This window comes from Dipodomys spectabilis, unplaced genomic scaffold, assembly GCF_019054845.1.
Source record: "Dipodomys spectabilis isolate Male_0828 unplaced genomic scaffold, ASM1905484v1 ptg000023l, whole genome shotgun sequence".
Classification (NCBI taxonomy): Eukaryota; Metazoa; Chordata; class Mammalia; order Rodentia; family Heteromyidae; genus Dipodomys; species Dipodomys spectabilis.
This window is the reverse complement of record NW_024870700.1, coordinates 5007843-5027001: the sequence shown is the minus strand read 5'-3', so window position 1 is coordinate 5027001 and position 19159 is coordinate 5007843. Positions and strand designations below refer to the sequence as shown.

The window sequence follows — 19159 nt, the reverse complement described above, 5'->3', positions numbered from 1 at the left end:
TGTTTTCAGGCTCTATCAGGAAAGAAACCCTGGAAGTCCGATAGCATTTTTTTTCCTCTTAGAAGGAAAATGCCATGAGCTTTTCTGCTGGGGAGTAGAGAGCTATGGGCCAGATGGGATGTGTGGATGAGAAAGACATTTTCCTTAGCATAGAAATGTGCACAATGACCAATCCCTGAGCAGCACCCCCATCTGGGCAAAACTCTGAATGGCAGCACAATCTTGGGATGGAAAGTGAAAAGAAGCTTGGTAGATGAGTAAGGTTTGGAGTCATTCTCGATTTCATACAGGGAAAAGACATAGTTCTACAATATGGAACACCTGAACAACAGACAAGAGACAGCCAGAAGTGTGCAGGGCACGTTTTAGGTCAGGTGACAGAGGTGTGTCTTCCCATGGCCCGTTCCAGGATGGGCTCACTGCCCAGGGTCCTTCCTCTCACATCATAGTTGTCATCTGCCCTTCCCTCAGGGGCTGATTTTCTTGGCGATAAGGAAACAGACCAACATACCTGCCTTTGTTCCAACATGAGTAAGGATCAAACCTGGTTCGCCTTCCCTCTTCAGCTAATAAATAGAGTTGCCATGGCCTTGATCCTGATGTCTAGCCCTTTTCTCTTATACGGTGCACTGAGCTCACCACAAATGCCCCAGGGAAAGGTACCCATTGGCTGGACACAAACGCTGTGGTGTGTGTGTGTGTGTGTGTGTGTGTGTGTGTGTGTGTGTGTGTGTGTGTGTGTGTGTGATCAATGCGTACTGCTGGTATTGGGACTTGAACTTCAGACCTGAACTTCAGATTTGATCTTCAGTCTCTTAGCTTTTCTGCTCAAGGCTGATGCTCTACCACTTGAGTGACAGTTCTACTTCTGGCTTTTTGGTGGTTAGTTGGAGATAAATTCCCTGCCCAGACTGGCTTTGAACCAGATCCTCAAGATCTCAGCTTCCTAAGTAGCTAGAATGATAGGTGTGAGCCACCAGTGCCTGGCCACAAATAGATTTTGAGTGATAACCTAAGCCCAGTCCAAAACTCATCTCATTTTCTCCTAGAGACAAGTTCTAAAACTTGGAACTGGGAGTTAGGCACCACAGGAGATGGTCCAATCCTTCTCAGAGAGCACAAGAGTCTGGTTGACCCTCTTAGAAGCCTCTGGTGCCAGAAAATTCTGCGAGCATTCATAGCAGCTCCATGTAGCCCCCACACTGTACTACTAAGCCCCTGCCTCTTCCCAGCTCTTAGGGACTTCCCATACCCATGCCTGCCTGAAAGAAGAAAGATCCCTGAAGGGAGAGGAGGCAGACAGGGCTGCAGAGAGGTGATTTTCAGCCTGGATCCCCAGTGTCTGCTGTTTGTCTGTCTCTGATGAGTTGCGAGCCTCCAGGGCCCCGGCTCATGTTGTTTTCTGAGCTCCGTTCCTGAGCAGCGGCCGCTGTCAGCTCTCCACAAATAATAATCATAAACCTGGGAATCAGGTTTGTCGAGGGGGACTCCGGTCCCTGGGTTCATCTTTAGACTTGTTTCTCTCCATGTGTATGCAGACAGGAGAGCACTCGGTGGTATCTCAGGGGATTGGTGGGGCTCCTGGGTGCCCTGGCAATCCACCCTTCTTGCCACCCAAAGAGGAGGGACAGGAAGGCTCTCCTCTGTCCTTGATCACTGGAGTTGCCCGGAGGTTCAAAAGAAAAGAAAAATAATTGAATCAAAGGCGTCTCACGCTTCTCTTGTTTCTCTGCGCCTCCCTCTGTCTCTCCCACTCAGGTTGTTTTGAATAGATAGAAGGGGGGCAGGAGAGGAGAAGGAGAGGGTAGAATCAATGGTGGTGTGAGTGATGGGAAAGAAACAGAATAAATCAAAGGAAGTCTCTCCCCACCCCCAGCAGCCAGGGGAGCAGCTGGAGCCCCTAACCTCCATTTCTGAGGGTACAACCAGGGGAAAAGTCTCTTGGAGGCAAAAACAATACAGTGAGTTGGACATTACTGACAAAAGCAGGACCCAACTATGAGTGAGCATGGAGATTAAGATGCTAAAAGATATTCAAGGGAAGTAGTTCAAGTCTCTGCTTGGGAGGCAGAGATGAATGAATTGTGGTTCCAGGATACCTTGGGCAAAAAGTTTCTGCAACTCCATCTCAACCAATGGTACAGTGGTGCATGCCTGATATCCCAGTACAAAAGAGAAATACAAATAGGAGGATCATAGTCTAGGTTGGTCTGAGACATTATCTACAAACAATAATGACCAACACAGAAAGGGCTGGCAGGGTGGCTCAAGAGTGATCTAGCATGCTCAAGGCCCTGAGTTCAAATGCTATGATTGAAAAACATACCAAAGATACCTTTCTGGGGGTGGAGTCACCTGGTACCATCAGAGGCCATGCCTCCATTCCCTGCCTTCCTGTGGGAGAAAATGAAAATCCATCCTTCCTTCCAGGAGAAAGTGAGCACTGTTTCCCCTTATAGCCAATCTGCTTTTTTTCCCCCACCCTGCTTTTCTTTTTGTTTTATTTTGTTTAAAGGAACCAAAGGGGGAAAAATTGCCAAGTTGTAAAGTGCTTAAAGAAGAGATGAGAATCTTCATCAAAATGCTAAAAGCTGGAGGGGGAGAGTAATGTGAAAACTCTTGCCTGCTATTTATGGGATTGATTCTCAGATCAAGAAGAAGCAAGCGGTTGGATGAAAGGAATTATTGTTAAGCTCCTCTGTAGGAAGATCTAATGGACAATTGCCGCTATCAGGGGGAATTAAATTGCTGTTTCAGTTTGTAAAATATATCAGCAGCTTTTTGAAGCCAGGGAAGGTATGACAGCTAAGCAGGGAGGGAGGCAAGGAAGGTCTCCACCAGTCTCTGGACCCTGTGTGTTAAAACAAGAGCAACTAGAACCAAGCGATGGTGGCTCACGCCTGTAATCCTAGCTACTCAGGAGACTGAGCTCTGAGGTTTGTAGTTCAAAGTCAGCCCTAGCAGGAAAGTCCATGAGACTCTTATCTCCAATAAACCACTCAGAAAACCAAAAGTGGCACTGTGGCTCAAGTGGTAGAGTGCTAGCCTTGCACTGAAGAGTTCAGGGACAGCGCCCAGGCCTCAAGACCGACCGTTCAAGCCTCACGACCGACCAAAAAACAAAAACAAAAAACAAAAGCAGCTAGGGGAGGAAGGCTCAAGACTCAGGCCTGAAGCTGAGCACAAGGGCTCATGCCCGTAAATCCTAGCTACTCAGGTGGTTGAGTACTAAGGAGGATCCCAGTTCAAAGTCAGCCCAGGAAAGGGAGTCTGTAACACTCGGATCTCCAATTAGTCACCAAACTAAAAAAGCTGGAGTGGAAGCATGACTCAACTGGTAGAGCATTCGCCTTGAGAAAAGAAAAGGAAAAGCTCAGAGACAGAAGCCAGGCCCTGAGTTCAAGTCCCAATGCTGAACTAAAACAAAAAGACTCAGGCCTGTGTTTTTAAACCAAATGGAAGAATTGATGAATTGGAGAAGTGGCAGATGGAAGGTGGTAGCCCACGAACTCTGGGCCCCAAAGAACTAGGACCACCCCCCACCTCTACCCACCACCCCCATCCTCAAGCCAGAACCAAGTGCCAGTCAGCAGCAGGGCAAGATGGCAGGCCTCTTCTCCAGGAGACCTGGGCAAGATGAAGTTCAAAGAAGGTGAATTCTGACCACAGGGGAGTGTGGGTGGGGGTAGAGGCTGAGGACCCTGATGGGGGTCTGTGATCACCAACAGCCCCTAGGGCCCAGAGCCAGGGCTGTGGGGGTAGAGGGGGTGGCAAATCCAAACACCGTTTAGTGGACTTCTACACCCATGTGATCACTGAACACCTCCCCACTGGATTGGGACACAGGGAGGTGGGGTGACAACCCCCCCCCCATACACTGGCTGAAACTGGTTTCTGGAACTGGTGCTCAGATCCAAGCTGGACCACAAATGACATCTAGGGTGCATAAATGCCCTGTGGGCCAAGCCACACAGGGACTTGTTGTTATTCCAGATAAATAGCAAGCAGTGAAAGGCCTTAGGCATAGAGCAAGCAGAGGAGGTAGAGGCCCTTGGAAGTAAGACACAGGCCACTGCTTAAGTTGGGGAGCTGGGCAGCATCTCCTTCCAAAGCCCATTCACCCCACCAGGCACTTAAGGGCAGGGGAGGAGAGATGGAGGGAGCCATCTCAATGGCTCTTAGCCAGAGCTCCTGCTGGCATTTGTTCTGCCCCTACTCTGTTCTCTAGAGACCAGCATCATGATACCAGGACATAATTTGGCACCACGGAAAGGCAGCAAATGACCATCGGTACTGTGAGAGAATGGGTGGCCAAAGGGCCCTGTGGCATCTTTGCTACTTGCTGAGTCTGATAAAGAATTATTCCCCCAGGAGCAGGGGGCGGGGGCGGGGGGGACCTGGGAAGTGGGCCTCCTGGCTATGACACTCTTACTGAAACAAGCTCTGGGCTAGGGGCAGTGTGTCCTGGGACCCAAGTCATGTGGAAGCCCTGAGCAGAGGTTCATGTCTGAACTCCTGGAGCTGGCCAGCCTTGGGATACAGTGAGCAGGACCCAAATGTGAATCCTGATCTCTACCACCAGTCTTTCTTTCAGTGATGGAGACATAGCTCTATGTCCTGGCTTCCAAGCCTCAGCCAAAGTCTGATCTGACTACCTGGCCCCATTGGCCTCCAGCACCCTGAATCAAGCAGAGAGAGAGACAGACAGACAGAGACAGAAAGAGACAGAGACAGAGAATCCCTGGCACTCTTGTTACTTTAGACCTCAGACCTTTGAGCTGTCTCCTGGCCCCCACAGTACTGGAATAATGTTTGATGAGTTTGAGGTGCAACATTTTCTGAGGCGCCTCTCTTCTCACCATTCCTTAATCCCCACCTCAGTGGCCCTTGATATTAATCAGAAAGGTTACATGGGAGGTTAGGTCCCTGCTCATATTTTAAAGCTTCCCAGCCCATCTGGGAGATCCTCTCTCTCTACTACGTCACCCTCCCACCCCCCAAACTGGCCTTATCCTTGTCCATGCTCCCCTCCCCCTCCCACCCAGTCCTCTGTACTAATCTGGATCCCCAGGCTTGGAGACCTTGGAGTTCCAGAAGACGCTCAGCTTTGGGCTTGTGATTTCTAGCTCTTCCTGGGTTTTGCAGCCACCTGGGGCGTGTGTGTGTGTGTGTGTGTGTGTGTGTGTGTGTGTGTGTGTGTGTGTGTGCACGCCTGTGTTTCTTTAGATAAATCCACAGAGTCACATGAAATCAGTGACAGGTTGACACCGTTATTTCAAGATTCATCGCTCTGAGTTGCCAGCAGAGGAGATCCAGCCAACTCCTTCCCACCAACAACACTTTTTTTCCAGGCATAATTTATAGCACTGGGGTGAATTTGTTTCCAAAAGATGAATATCACACTATCAGCAACAGCTGCCTCTCATTTTTATTTGTTTTTAAATTTGACTCAAAGTCCAATTCTCCATACACATCTGAAGCTGTAAATCCTAAGGCGACTGACTGATTACATGATTTAGTAAACAGGTTACATTATATAATGCAATTAAAGAAGGGCCCTGTGACGCCACCTACAGGCCACTTCTGGGAAGGGAGCTGGACCAGAGCCGGTCAGGACAAGGCATAAACCACTGAAGGGAAAGAGAGAGGACCGTGCCAGGGTTGAGGCGGCTGCCCCCGAGGGAGAAGCTAAAGCCAGCCAGGTTACTAATGCAGCTTTTCACCCCTCCTGCTGAGTTCACGGTGTTATTTCAGCCTCCTGCAAATCTGTCTAGACGTCAGAACTCCAGCCTGGGTAACTGCTCAGAGCCAAAGGTTTAGGGATGGAGGTAGAGGAGTAAGCTGGGGGTGTCTGGGCTTTGGGGAAGGGGTAGTGGTGGAGACTTCCTGGCTCCCTGGCTTCAAGAGTTCCCCCATCCTCATTTAGAAATGAATCAAGGAGGAAGGAAGGCAAGCTGGCCCGGTCATGAAATAAAGCTCCAATCCAACTGTTTGCATTCAGTTCGATAACCATGTGTCAAGGGCTAATGTGGGGAGTTGGGGGTGGGAAGGGGGTTGGTGTGAAGCAAAGACTGAAAACATTTTTCTTGGGGGGAAGGAGATGCCTTCCTTCTTCCATCTAAGAAGGGTGTGACTTGTCCTAGCCACAGATCAGTGGTAAATTCTACTGGGAGTGCGATCCAGATTGGGAGTCCGATCCAGATTTGGGGGCCTAGAACACAGGCCTTCCTGATCCCTGAGACCTGAGAATGAACTCTGGAGTCCTCTTGTCCGATTGAGTCTGCAGGTGGAGAAATGGAGTCCCAGCCAGGGAATGAGACATCCATTTCCTCTACAATAGCAGAGCAAGGAACCTCATGAAAACCAAATGTGTGTTTCAGACAGACAGACAGACAGACAGATGGACAGAGGACTCTAAGGGGAACCACAGGAGGGCGTGGAATAGAGGAAGGGAAGGACAGGACCACCCTCTCCACCCCTCTACCCTAGGCAGCACCATTCCAGCTTCTTTACAATTTTGTAAGAGTAGTAACCTCACAGAATACCAGAGGGGCTGGAGAGAGAGGAAAGAGAATGGGGGGGGGGGGGAGCTTTGACTTCCCAGAGGCTAAGAAAGAAAACTATTACCAGAAGGCCGAAGGATACAGAGCAATTAATGAAGAAAACAGAACCATCCGAGTCACAGGGGAGAGACAGCCCCTCCCCATTGTCCTGGTGCCAACTGTGGGCCCAGGCTGTAGTGTAGAGCAAGCCTGGGAGGCAGTGAGGAGCCAAAGGAAAGCGGGTCCCTCCCATCCCCCATCCCCATCCCCAACCCCACCTCAGCAGCACATACAATTTAGTCCCAGCTAGGGTCAGGGGCCAGGAACAAATGCTGTTGGGCCAGCTGGCCAGTCAGTTCCCAATTAGAGTTTGTTTCTCATCCTTAAGGCCCTGAGCCCCCAACCCCTGCACCCCAGTCCAATTACTGCCCGGCAGCATTAACCCCTTGGAGCCCCAGACCGTTAATGGAATGTTAATTGGTCTAATGGGTTTCATGTCAACAAGTCCTAATGAGCTCCTTCTAACGAGCTTGGCATTCCCCCCCCCCCCCAAGCCTGTGTTTGTCAACACGCTGCTGGGGTTTATTCTCCTGTCTGAGGGCCTCATGCTGACTGGCTGTGGGGTTGCTGAGGAGACCCAGAAAGATGGTGCCCTTAGGCTAACACAGTCCTGTTTCCTAAAATCCTGTCCCTCCACGCCCCCTTCCCTCCCCCCACCAGCCTCACCTGGCTCCTGGGTTGCTAAGATGGCATTACCATAGGATCATGTCAGTGACACAGATTTTGAATATCTTTGTGGATTTGAGTGGGAACGCTCTCTGTCTCTCTGTGTCTCTCCCTCCCTTCCTCCCTCTCTCTCCCGCCTTCCTTCCTTCCCCCCCCCCTCTCTCTCTCTCTCTCTCTCTCTCTCTCACCTGTCTTAGAATAAAGTTTTACAGCATGAAAAAGAAAACTCTCAATGTCAGCCTGCCAGGGAGGGAGGGGGGTTTCTCCAGCTCCATGTTTCTCGGGTACCCTCCATTTTCGGACTTGGCTGTGTTCCCTTGAATGCTCTGGTGTCTGGTGACAGAAGCAGAGAGCCCTGCACTGGCCAGCAGCCTCCCAGAGCCCCTGACAAAAACTCAAGAGCCCTGGCCTGGGCCCCTCCTGCTTCTACAGAAAGCCCCCAAGGGGCAGATTTCTCCAAATGGCCAGCCCCCAACTATTGCTCAAGGATGTCCCCCCACACCCAAGCCCCAGAGTCTCAGCCAAGTCCCTGACCGGATGAGTCAGATCTCTAAAGTTCTCTCCAAGATGGGGGCATGTGGTCCCTTAGGAGGACTGAATAGATCGGGGTGGGGGTAGGGCATACATGGGTGGAGGGTGGAGAGTATGGGGATACAAGGGGATTCCCAGGGTAGACACGGGGTCCTATGTCCACTGAGCTCCCACGAGTCAAGTTTCCAGAAGGTTCTTTACCTGTGTGAACAGAGAAAGACACTGAAGCCCCTGCTGTTCTTGTTCGGGAGAGGCCCCCTAGAGGGCAGTAGGGCAGAGGCCAGCGCTGACCCCAGGATGGGGGAGGGGCGAGAACCATCTGGGTCCTCAGAAAATCGTGTCTTCCTCCTCTGCTTGAGGCTGTTGGGGTTCTGCTGCACGACCCAGCAGGCTCAGGACTAAACCAGTGTCTGCACCACGTGGATGATGGTCTCTTTACTGTCCCTCCTTGTCCCCCAACAGGCGGCTCTAAAGATGCCTAGGGACAGTGCTTCTAAACTGACCCTGCCTCCCCTTAATTGGCCCGTGAACAAAAGAATGAGGATTAAAGACACCGTTGTTTAGCTTAAGTCCTTCTCTTTGCATTTCCTTGGCTTTGCCCTAGCTATGAATTTCTCATTATGGCACTAAGTTACCCAAACATTCAAAACCCTGTGTTAAAAGGAACCAGTTACCCCAACAAGGGAGGAAAACCTTCCTGCATGCTGCCGCTCCCACTCACTCTGCCCCCATGCTCCCTCTTCTGGAGGATTCTGGTACTGCATCCCTGCAGCCTGTTTCCCCACGTGAACCCCCCCCACCCCCACCCCACACCCAACACTGAGCCTCCAGAAAGAGACCCTGCCACGCCATCCCGACCCTGAGGCCTCATCTAAAGTTGCCCTATCTGCTAGAGTACCCAGCATTTTCAAAATACCCCTATTTCCTTATTTCAAACGTCCACATATTAATGCCTGGAAATCTTAACTCTGGAAGTCCTTTCTACTGTCTCAAGAAATCTGCATCTAGCAGGGCGTGTGCCTAACATTTGAAAGGTCCTGTGTTCTATTGGAGGAGGATGAGGAAGAGAAATATCCGGTACTCTTTTTCCCTCTGAACTCCTCTCCACTCTTGTCCTTTGGCTTATGGTCCTCCCCGCCCCATATGCACAAAGACCCAGCCATGATGACCAGTCTTGATAATTACCCTCCCCTAGGAGATAGAAGCCTTCATGACTCCCTGCTGTGTCCTTGTGCAAAGGAAAATCTAGGTGTTGAGACAGACAGGATGCCATGTACTTCTGTCACAAAGATGTCCTGATGGCTCAGCTGAAGCTCAGGCCAGGGTGGTAGAGACATAGGCAGTGGATCCATCAAAAATGCCCTGCCCAGGAAATGCCATCTCTCCTTGCTCTATCCTCACCTTACCTTCTTTATTTTCCTGCCAGATTATCGCCTCCATCTACCAAGCACACTCCCTGGAGAGGAGACCTGGCCTCATTCATCCACCTGGCCTCACCCCCTAGCACAGTTCCCTGCACAGACATGATCCGTGATAAACATCTATTAAATGAAACATGAACCTCCACTGCTTTGCCTGTGCACTTGAGGTCAAAGCATGCCTGGTGCTTTAGAGACTCAGGTCAGGCCAGGGGAGAGCTCTCCTTCCCCTTCTTGTGGAAAAACGAACTAAAAGAACAACACACACACACACACACACACACACACACACACACACACCCTGCCCTGGAAATCTACCCCTTTATTTAATGGTAGTTCTAAGATACCCTCAAATTCCCATAGAATTCAGGGATGTGGAAATTTTAGAAGACCTTAGGGAGGGTCAGGCAGAATGGGCCTCATACTGGAGGAGGGTGGTCCCCTGAGGGTCCTGCTTGGGGGGGGGGGGGGGAGTCTGAGCCCTGGCTCATTGGCGCCCTCTACTCAGGACACCAGTGCTGCACCCCAGGCATTAGGTATCTATCTCCCCTGCTCTCCACGGCACAGCCCTGTATCAGCAACTAGCCTGTGGCCTGTGGCTCAGAATATTTCAGGACACCTGCTGTAGCTCAGCAGCTCTGTGAGCATTCTGCTCTTCGGGTTGTATTGCCAGGCTATCTCCACTTACTGCACCACAGTCTAGTGCAAGGGGACATTTTGAGGCCCTGTGGGGACAGACAGCTCACTTACTGGTGATGAGATGGGGGTGACCTGGAAATCTCTCTCTCTTTCTCTTTCTCTCTCTCTCTCTCTGTCTCTCTGTCTCTGTCTCTCTGTTTCTGTCTCTCTCTCTCTCTCTCTCTCTCTCACACACACACACACACACACACACACACACACACACACGGGCCTTCTTGTTAAGAGGCAATGTAACACTTGACCCAGCAAGAAGCCATATACCTGTGACTGTTCCCTGAACCAAGACTGAAAGAAATCCTGGGCTCACAGAATGCACCTAAAAGATGAGAGAGAGAGAGAGAGAGAGAAGAAGGAGGAGGAGGAGGGAGAGAGGAAGGGGGAGGGAGGGAGGGAGGGAGGGAAGGAGGGAGGGAGGGAGGCACAGAGAGATGTTTCCTGCTTCTTCTCCGGGAAGTTCTTGGGCCACAGTGTAAGCAGGGTCCACCATCCCACAATCCCTTGCCACCACTAGGGGGTGTGGTGAGCACCCTGGGGAGGGTGAGACTGATCTTGGGAGACCTTGGAGCAGTGAAATGAGGAGCCTGAGGGCTTCCTGTCCTTGTGAAGGCGGGTAGCTGTTCCAGATTGCCTGTGACATGGCGGAGATGGGATGGCATGAGGCTCAGGACCCTCCAGGATGGGCCGGGAAGGACAGGTGTCCAAATAGTCTCCAATCCTGCCAGGCTACTACTAGCCAGGCTACCACAAGCCACGCCACCCTCCGCCCTCCACATCCTCCCCCTGCACAGCAGGCCAGAGCTGATGCTGAACAGAGCATCACCGCAGGCGGACAGGTTGTTTTACATATGATTTGAATATTGTTTCTTTCAAGTCAAAATAGCACAGCCAACCTAGAGCCAACCAAGACCTATCCCTTGGTTCTCATTTGTTCCCCTAAAGGGGCTCTAGCCCCAGCTTCTCCTGTCAATCCAAGTAGTCCAGCAAAATGTGGAGCTGGTTGGTCCCCAGGACAGCCTGCGCTCAGTGGTATTAACAGTGCGGCGCCCTTTTCTCCTACCCACAGATCCTCGATGTGAATCAATCCCATGATGCAACATGCCTCCCCAGCCCCAGCTCTGACAATGATGGCCACGCAGAATGTCCCTCCCCCACCCTACCAGGACAGCCCACAGGTGAGCGTGCCAGGGAAGAATGGGGGTGGGGGAGGGAATGTGGTAGCCTTGGTCATTAGGAAATGCAAATTGCATCACAACGGGGGCAAAATATACACAGGCACAAGGTGTGAGGTACAAACACTCTAGGTCGGCCTTTGAGTATCTGGGAACCTTTGTGCTTTGAGCATCCTTACCTGAGCCCCTGTCCAATCCTCGTCTGCTTCCCTAGTGGGAAAAATCTATTCTCATCTAGACTCAGCCAGGCTTCTAACTAGAAGAAGCAGGTTCCTTTCTCTGAGACCTGATTCTCTTTTTCCTGAGCTCACTCGAGTTCTTCTGGGACTCATCCCTAAGTTCAAAATCCTGCAAGCAGCCCAGCACCTCCTGGGCAGCCTCTTACCTGTGCCTGATACTCCTTCTAGAAGTTTCCAGGCTTGGATGTGTAGAGCTCCTGCAGTCCTTGACACCCAGCCCTTCTCCCCGTCCAACTCTGTGAGTTCTGCAGCTGAGTTTCCACACGAGGCGACTCCCTCTCTGACCTTTCCCTTCATGCTCTCCTATTTTCTCTATGCTGGTCTGACCAGAAGTCCATAGCAATTCAATAATTATTTATGGAGTATCTGCCATGTGAAATGTACTGGCCGGAATGTTCGCTGGTGCAGGCAAGTCTTGTGCAGGTAGGGCCTACTGTGTGCCATGCCGCCATTCTTCTCCAGCCACTGGCCTCCGCCCTGCTCTGTCCCTAGCAGCAACAGTTCAAATGTGGCTCCTCCCCACAGATCCATGCAGCATAGAAGGAGTAGTAAGCCAGGGCAACTCACACCTGTAACCCTAACTACTCAGGAGGCTGACATCTGAGGATTGAGGTGTGAAAGCCACAGCCCAGGTGAGGAAGTCTCTGAGACTCCAGTTAACCAGCAAAACAGCCAGAAGTGGAGGAATGGCTCAGGTTGTATGCCATTAGCCCTGAGTAGAAAAGTTAATGGTCAAAGTTTAAGCCATAAGTTCAAGACACACACACACACACACACACACACACACACACACACACACACACACACACACAGAGCAGTAAGATGCAGAGAGCAATTTTACTCTCTTCCCCTAGCCAAACCACATCATCCTTCATGTCAGTAGCTTTCCACAGGTGACCACAGGGCTAGGCTTGGCATTATACCCCTCACTCTGTTAAAAGTTACAGATTTTGCAGCATTATACCACGGTAGCCCTCAACTGGGGGCAGGGGAAGAAGAAAAAGGGACAAAGTGGAGGAGCCACTTGGTCTACAGTGGGGGGATCAAAGAGCTAGCCTTCTGGATCCTGCTTTCCAAACTCTAGAGTAGACCTGCAGAGCAGAGATGGACTCTTTCCTGTGTTTAGCAGGTAGAGGGTATGAAGGCCCTTACCCCTGTCCCCCACCCTTAGACTCCAGGCTTAAGGGGAGATGCAGCAGGTGCCAGCGATCAGGGAGGTGTGGATGGTACAACTGGAAACAGCTGCTTCCTCCCTCCTGCCTCCTCTCCCTGCCTGGTGTCTTTTCTGAGCAGCTGGGAGAAGTTTTGGCTTGGCATGGGGGATTGATTAGCAGGGGAGCTGCAGCAAGGACCTGTGTTGTCCAAAAAAATGCAGATCCAGGAACCGAGTTTAATTCTCAGGGTACAGCTGGATGAATAAGCCCCAGCTGCTGAAGCTAGGGGCAGAGGTGAGGCTACATTCTAAGGGCCCTGAACCCCTTAGATGCCTCCACTGAGCTACTCCAACCCCTGGTGGCCAGGGGTGGTACAGACGGGGGAAGCCTCCAAGCAGCAGTCAGATGCACGGACTGTCCCGCGGCTGTGCTCTGTGGAAGTTATTCACATTTACAGTAGACAGGCAATTTGCCCTGGGAAGGCTGCATTTCTGTTAGTAACCCTAGAGACCCAGCAATGGAGTATCTGCCACGAAGCCTCAGAATTCATAGGAATTGGCTAGGATTACCAGCCACTACCCTTCCCTGAGCTAGGCTGCTTTCTGAGTAAAGGGGTAGGGATGGGGAGGAGAGTTTGGCAGGGATGGACTGGTTGGAAGGGAGCAGGGGCTGAGGGCCCTACCAGAGGTTTCTAACTCATGGACAAAGATGATCATCTCCCAAGGAATGGCCTTGGAGCCAATGAGTGGTGGTGGGGGGGGGGGAGCGGGGAATCTCCCCTGTTCTTCAGGGGTGAGTCTTTTTTCACATGGGCCTGGCTGTTGGCCTTGTACTGGCCTTCTGTCCTCTTGTCTCTCAAAAGCAGAGCCTAGCTCCTCAGGGGAAAGCTCCACTCCTTTTCCTTCCATCACGTTATTACCCTAAGCACTGGCTATTCTCAGACACTGCGTCTTCAGGACATTAGGGCCTAATAGGGACATGAGTCAGACACACAGGGACTCGTGTCCTCCGTGGGGCTCCCAGGAATCCAGACCCTCTGTCTCTGGATTCCGTCAAATCTAATCTCCTGCCTTCTGCCCTCTGTGTACCATATCTGTCGACCATCTCCTCAGAAATCCAGTTTCCTCTACAGGCAGGAAATGGACAGTCTTGGATATGGAATTTCCGAAATGAAAAAGGAAACGAGAAGCAGAGTCCTTTCCTCTGAGACCCTGTGCAGCCATTTTAATAATGTTCCCCTCGTGCGAAAGGCTAGCAGTGCCGTGCATAATCTATTCAAATGCACAGGAGAATGTCACTTTGGAAAATTAGGAATCTGCATTAAAAAAAAAATTCCCAAGCCCCAGATCTTCTTCATAATAAATTAGAATTTTTTTTTCAAGGCAAATTCTTAACTTGGCAATTTTCGTTTTTGAAGTTTGGGGAATAAAGTTATTAAAAAATGAGGGAGGTTTTTTTTTTTTCTTCCTTCTCATTTTAGTAGAGAAACATTAATGGTTATGGCCCCACACTATTTGTTCATAAGCCAAAGTAGTACAATGGTAAAGTGGCTTCCAGCCCCACAGAACTGTGTTCAGTTCATCTAGGGGAAACTGATTATTCATAAGAACATTGCCTTGTTTAGTGTGCCCAGAAGACTGATTATGCATTTAGAAACTGCAAAAGCAACAACCCAGTGGAACACTTCCTATGGACTACCTCCTCTTTCCTTTGGCTTCCTGTTTAAATTCTACTAGAGTAGCAGCTCCCTCTACTGGCTAACTATAGTACATCAGTTCCAGCCTGCCAGAGCTGTCTTTGACCCAGACCCTCCTTTTATGCCCTGAAGAGGTAGGGGTGTGTCAGTAGGGATGGTGGAATTCTACTAGGATAGTTTGACGAAAATAACTGTCTCCAGGGAAACAATAGAAGTGTGCTGTCCCTTCGTTCACTGCACTATGTTAATTCCTGCATCACTCCCTTTCTGTTCTATAATTCTGCTTGGTGGTTCCCCTAGCCATTGCTACCACTTGCACATTACAGTCCCAACTTCCCTCCCTTTATTCCAGCACTTCTGCTGACTGTACTAGGGCTCTCAAAGTCATTCTCTTGTCTCCTGTCTGACATGCTTAGAATCCCAGCGGGTGTGGCGCTAGAACCCTTTTGGAATGTTCTTGAACTACCACTTCTCACTCCTTCCAGACATATACTCTTCATTCTTGTGTACTCTGTCCACCTCGGAAATACCTTCAAGCCCTTCTGTCTCCTGTTCACAGTCCACATGCAGAATCTTCCTCCAGGAAAAATGCTTCTGCAGCTCCCTGAGCAACCCACCCCAGGAAGCTACTGGGACCTAACTAATAAGGAAATGGATTTTCCACCTTCATCTACTGCCATAAAAGAGACTCTGGTACCAGCCCCCATCTACCTGGCTGTTTTTCAAACAGACACCTGCATGCTACTAAATGAACATCTTTGCCCTTGGTGTTGAGGCAGGATACATCTTTTATCTGGTCTGATGGTGTATGCATGCCATGTTTCATCTTCTGTCTGCAGGTCCCCAGTAAGTTGGGCTGCCTCATGAGCATTTGACTAGAAAGCAGAAGTCTCAGCAAATCTTGTCTGATCCCACCAAACCTAATGCCCATAGTAAACAAGCTGATAGGCACTGATGTAGTATGACTTGACAGTGGCTACTATGATGGCACTTCAACTTAAAAGTTGAGCCTTATTATTGACCAGAGACAACAAGACTGGCAAAATAGAACCCCAAGTTCAAGACCAGTATGGGAGGCTCAGCTCAGAAGGAAGTCAAGCATTTGCTGGAGGTCCTTTGGCAAAAGCAGGCTTCTTCATCTTGCTGCTTCCTCCAGCCATCCACAGGAGTAAGGAAAGGGGTGTCCAGGACCACAGGAGACTGCATTTCCATGGGTTACCTGCAAAGGGACCGGAAGGCTGGGTTAGGCATCCCTCTGAATCACTTCTATTCTAGCACCATCCACCAGGCCGGGCCAGGGGTGTAGCGGCCTGGGGAAGCTTGCTGGGCCTTTGATCAGTCATTAGGATCCCCATGCTGGTTTCATTAATGGGAGGTAGAAGGGGTAGCTCGGGCCCCTGGCTGTGAATGGCCTCTATCCAGGCAGCCATGCAGCTGTGGCCAGCAAGGCAATCAGCTTCAGATGTTGTCCCACTCCTTTACATTCCTCTTATCTCTTTAAGACCTAGAGCCCCCTGCCTGGCAGGGCCCTCTGCTCAGCTGCCTGTGAAACACATTCACTCTGCAGCCAATAGGGTTCATTCAGCTGCTTTGGAAGTTCCCTAAGCCTTTTCTGAAGCTGTGATTGATGGTTCTCTCTGCCCCTGGGGGCAACACCCCAGGACCCACCATATGGGAGAGCCACCTTCCCTTGCTTTGACTCATCAAAACAAACTCTTCTTCTTTTCTTTCTTTTTTTTAAATTTTCCACTGGGCCTCTGTCCCCTTTGTGCACAGTAACCTCTGTGCCTGCCTGCTTGGACCACCCATGTCTTTAAACCGGATACATCTTGACTCCAGCTCATCTTGAAACCTGGATTCTTCATTGTGTAAAAGGCAAAACTAACCTTTCTGCCCCAATGGAGGAGACAGGGACTTAGCCCTGTGACTTTGAAGCTTATGGTTTTCCATGGATGAACTTACTACCTTAGTTCAGATAATTACAACAACAACAAAAACCCGCAGCCATCTTATTGTCTATCTTCTCATTCTCAAGCAGGACAAGTGCCTTAAACAGCTACAAAAGTAGTTAATGACCAAGGATACAATGCTGAAAATAAATCAGGGAACAGGTGATCCAAGTCAGCAGCAAGGCTGAGGAGCACTTTGCACGGCTGTGTCCCCATTCTATCCTGTGCCATCTTTCAAGAGCTCCAGTGTCTGTGTGGCCTAGCCGAGGAGGTAGGGTAAGTCAGAGCTGGGCTTGCCTCCGGCCCCTGGAGTTAGTGGTCTGGAGAGGAAGAGCAAGGTGACTCAACATTGCAGAAATTCAGGAATCCTAGGCCTTTCTGGTCCTGCTGCTCATTGTACAGTTGTTTGTTTATGTGCCAGTACAGGTACTTGAACTCAGGGCCTTGTGCTCCCACTTGGCTTTTGTGCTCAAGGCTGGTGCTCTATCCCTTGAGCCACACCTTCACTTTTTGAATGATACAAATGTTGGCAAGTGATTTCAGCATTGTTTCCTCCAGTCACTCATCCAGTTAGTAAATATTGGGTGCTTCCCGTGGGCCTGGCAGACTCTGCGGGGGGAGAGGGGGGAATGGAGGAAACTCAGCCAGAGGTTCTGTTCTAATGGAGCTGATAGTTGGAACATTCATTTCTGAAATGGGAATCGGCCTGGATGGTGAATGGCATTTCTTTTTCCTTCCTTCCTTTCTTCCTTCCTTCCTTCCTTCCTTTCTTTCTTTTTCTTTCTTTCTTTCTTTCCTTTCTTTCATTCTTTTCTTTCTTTCTTTCTTTCTTTCTTTCTTTCTTTCTTTCTTTCTTTCTTTCTTTCTTTCTTTCTTTCTTTCTTTCCTTCTTCCTTTCTTTCTTTCTTTCTTTCTTTCTTTCTTTCTTTCTTTCTTTCTTTCTTTCTTTCTTTCTGTCTGTCTGTCTGTCTGTCTGTCTGTCTGTCTGTCTGTCTGTCTTCCATTTTTTTGTTTTTGTCGGTCATGGGGCTTGAACTTTGGGCCTGGAAGCTGTCCCTCAGCTCTTCAGCTCAAGGCTAGTGCTCTACCTCTTGAGCCACAGTGCCACTTCGGGTTTTCTGAGTGGTTTATTGGAGATAAGAGTCTCACGGACTTTCTTGCCCAGGCTGGCTTTGAGCTGCGATCCTCAGATCTCAGCCTCCTGAGTAGCTAGGATTCCAGGCGTGAGCCACCGGTGCCTGGCTGAATGGCATTTCTTAGTCTCTGTTCACCTACGCCCCAACCTGACTTTTGGCTCTTCTACACGGATTAGATTGAACTTTAATTACTTTTTTATTAGGGACACAATAGACAGAACACACACACACACACACACACATACAGAATTAGTTGCCCCTCTAATGGGCCTATTGGAAATCATTGGTTTGAGACAATGACAAAAAGTGAGTGGGGGTTCCCTCTGAAAGTGACGGTTTGGGTGGAGAGTTGTCATTTCTTCTCAGGATTGCATTAAGTTAGGAGAGACTGGGCTCTAAGTCAAATCTTCGGCCACCCTGTGATCAGCTCTGGTCACTGACCCCTCAAAACAGGACACATTTGATAAGATTCATTTTGAAACCCGCTGCCAACAGGGGCCTACAAGCCCTTGTGCAATTCCGTAATTAACTGAGGTGGCCGTTCTGCCCACTCAATAACTCTTCTGTGGTCTGGTCACTTCACTAGGCCCCCAGACATCGACATTGGCATCTATGCCAGCCCCGTCTTCCAGCTGCCTTGGGCTGCCCTGGATCTTTTGCCAGTCCTTCTCCCTGAGCTTGACGGGGGAGGGGGAGGGTCTTCTGAGGATTCCTCTTTGGCTTGTCCCCTCCCTGAGCCCTTTACCTCTTTGGTCACTCATTCCCTCACTCCATGCATCATTCAGTCATTTAACAAACACCTTGGACTCAGACATAAGAGCCAGGAAACCCATCCTCTCATGAAGACCGACAAAGAACAGGAAGCCTCACAGGTGCTGAGGTTAGACACAGACACAGAAGCAGCAGCCACCAAGGCTCCCTGGATCCAGGAGCTTCTCAGGAGAGTCAGGACTCCAAAGGATTGAGAGGGGAAATGAGGACTCTTGTCTACAGGGGTTTCTGTGAGAGGGAAGGCAGGAAGATGTAAACTGTTGGGCATGCTGGGGCCCAGCACCGGGGGGTCTGATGGGGTGAGGATAAGGGGAGGTGGGCTGTACCCCCTGGAGGGGTGGGTAATGAGCAGGCCCAGGCTTGGAGCACCCCCACTTCCATTCCCTCCTCAGCACTGGCTATGCTTATTGCTATCTCTCACCTGTGTAGGCCAACCTCGTTAGTTACCAAATGGCTTCCAGCCCTGACCTCTTCCCAGGTCTTTGAACTGCCTCCTGTGCCAGGAAAATGAACCAGTGCTGGCCTGCCTCGTACTAGAGGGAGTGCCAGCTGCTGGCTGGAGCTTAGCAGGCACTAGGGGGCCATAGGCCAGCAGTCCCTGGTAGGATTCTGCTGAGATTGGTCAGTTCTCACTCTGCCCCGGTCAGGGGTGGGGCTTAGAGGAGAGGATGTTTCCTTGGGAGAAGTTACCTGGGGAAAAAATATATAGGAATCAGTCATCCAGGGTTTGGGAGGAAGATACTGGAAAGTGGCATGTGGCCCTACTAGTCACAAAGAACAAGACTGGATGTGGGCTATTATTCTCACAACACATCCCTTAGTTATAATTATCTCCATTGTACAGATAAGGACCTTGGATCAGAAAGTTTAACTAAGTTACCTGAGTCACACAGGCAGCCAATGAGAGAGCCCATTTTATTCCTTATGTGATCAGTGGCACTAGGCACTGATGCCTTTGGGGGGGGGGGGGATTTTAAAGCTGCTCTTTTAGATATGCCTCCCCCTGGCCCCAGACCACTGTGAACTCCTGTCTCCAGAGCTGCCCACTCAAAGTGAGGCAAGAGACAATAAGCTCTTCTTGTAGCCTGAGCCATTCAGGCCAGCTAGGAAGGTAGAGATGGGACACTGC

The 19159-nt window shown here is 50.2% G+C and overlaps 1 protein-coding gene across 2 annotated transcripts in view; it reads left to right on the top strand.

The window, feature by feature from the left end:
• Positions 1-19159, top strand: part of Pknox2 (PBX/knotted 1 homeobox 2) — a 200702-nt gene that overhangs the window by 111460 nt on the left and 70083 nt on the right. For both annotated transcript variants that reach the window (XM_042674890.1, XM_042674889.1), the window contains exon 3: positions 10980-11088. In XM_042674890.1, coding sequence (XP_042530824.1) covers positions 11002-11088 — 87 coding nt within the window. In that variant the 5' untranslated portion in view covers positions 10980-11001. The remainder of the gene's footprint in view (positions 1-10979; positions 11089-19159) is intronic.